This window comes from Merops nubicus, unplaced genomic scaffold (assembly GCF_000691845.1).
Source record: "Merops nubicus isolate BGI_N331 unplaced genomic scaffold, ASM69184v1 scaffold47899, whole genome shotgun sequence".
In the NCBI taxonomy this organism is placed as follows: Eukaryota; Metazoa; Chordata; class Aves; order Coraciiformes; family Meropidae; genus Merops; species Merops nubicus.
Window position 1 is genome coordinate 1 of NW_008633966.1, and position 522 is coordinate 522.

General features: G+C 63.0%; 1 protein-coding gene across 1 annotated transcript in view; it reads right to left on the minus strand.

The window, feature by feature from the left end:
- Nucleotides 1-56: 56 nt before the first annotated feature.
- Nucleotides 57-522, minus strand: part of LOC103780727 (neuroligin-3-like) — a gene marked incomplete at its 3' end in the record, with an annotated part of 11,453 nt that continues 10,987 nt past the window's right edge. Inside the window, exon 3 of the mRNA XM_008948416.1 lies at nt 57-206. Coding sequence (XP_008946664.1) covers nt 57-206 — 150 coding nt within the window. The remainder of the gene's footprint in view (nt 207-522) is intronic.

Consider the following 522-nt stretch of genomic DNA (forward strand, 5'->3'; position numbering starts at 1 on the left):
CGGGGTTGTTGCGCTGCCCGGCCGCAGGCGGCACAGCCCGCGCCAGGGGCCCGTACCCAGCACTCCGACGCGGTAGTTCAGGGTGATGACAATCACGTTCCCGTAGCTGGCCAGGACGCTGCCGTCTATCATGTTCCCCGTGCCCTCCATGTACGAGCCACCATGGATGTACACCATCACCGGCTTGGCCCCGCTGTCCCGGATGTCTGGAAGGAGAGGTGGTTAAACACAGGACCCCACCAACAGCTGCGGTACCCTGCCCAACAGACAGACCAAGGACAATGCCAGCTGCCAGGACCTCCCAGAGCTTAGGGGACTTAGGAGCCAAACTCACAGCTCTCCTGGGAGCCACACCATGGACCTCCACAGCCAACCTCCAAAGCCTTTGAACCAACCCTGCCAGTACTTCTCTGGATAGTGGCAGGCGCTGAACCATCCCCACACTGCTGTCCCCTCAGGGTCGCGGCACACGCGGGACAGATGCTGGCTGGACCTGGGCGGTTTTTCCCCCAGCCGGGGTCT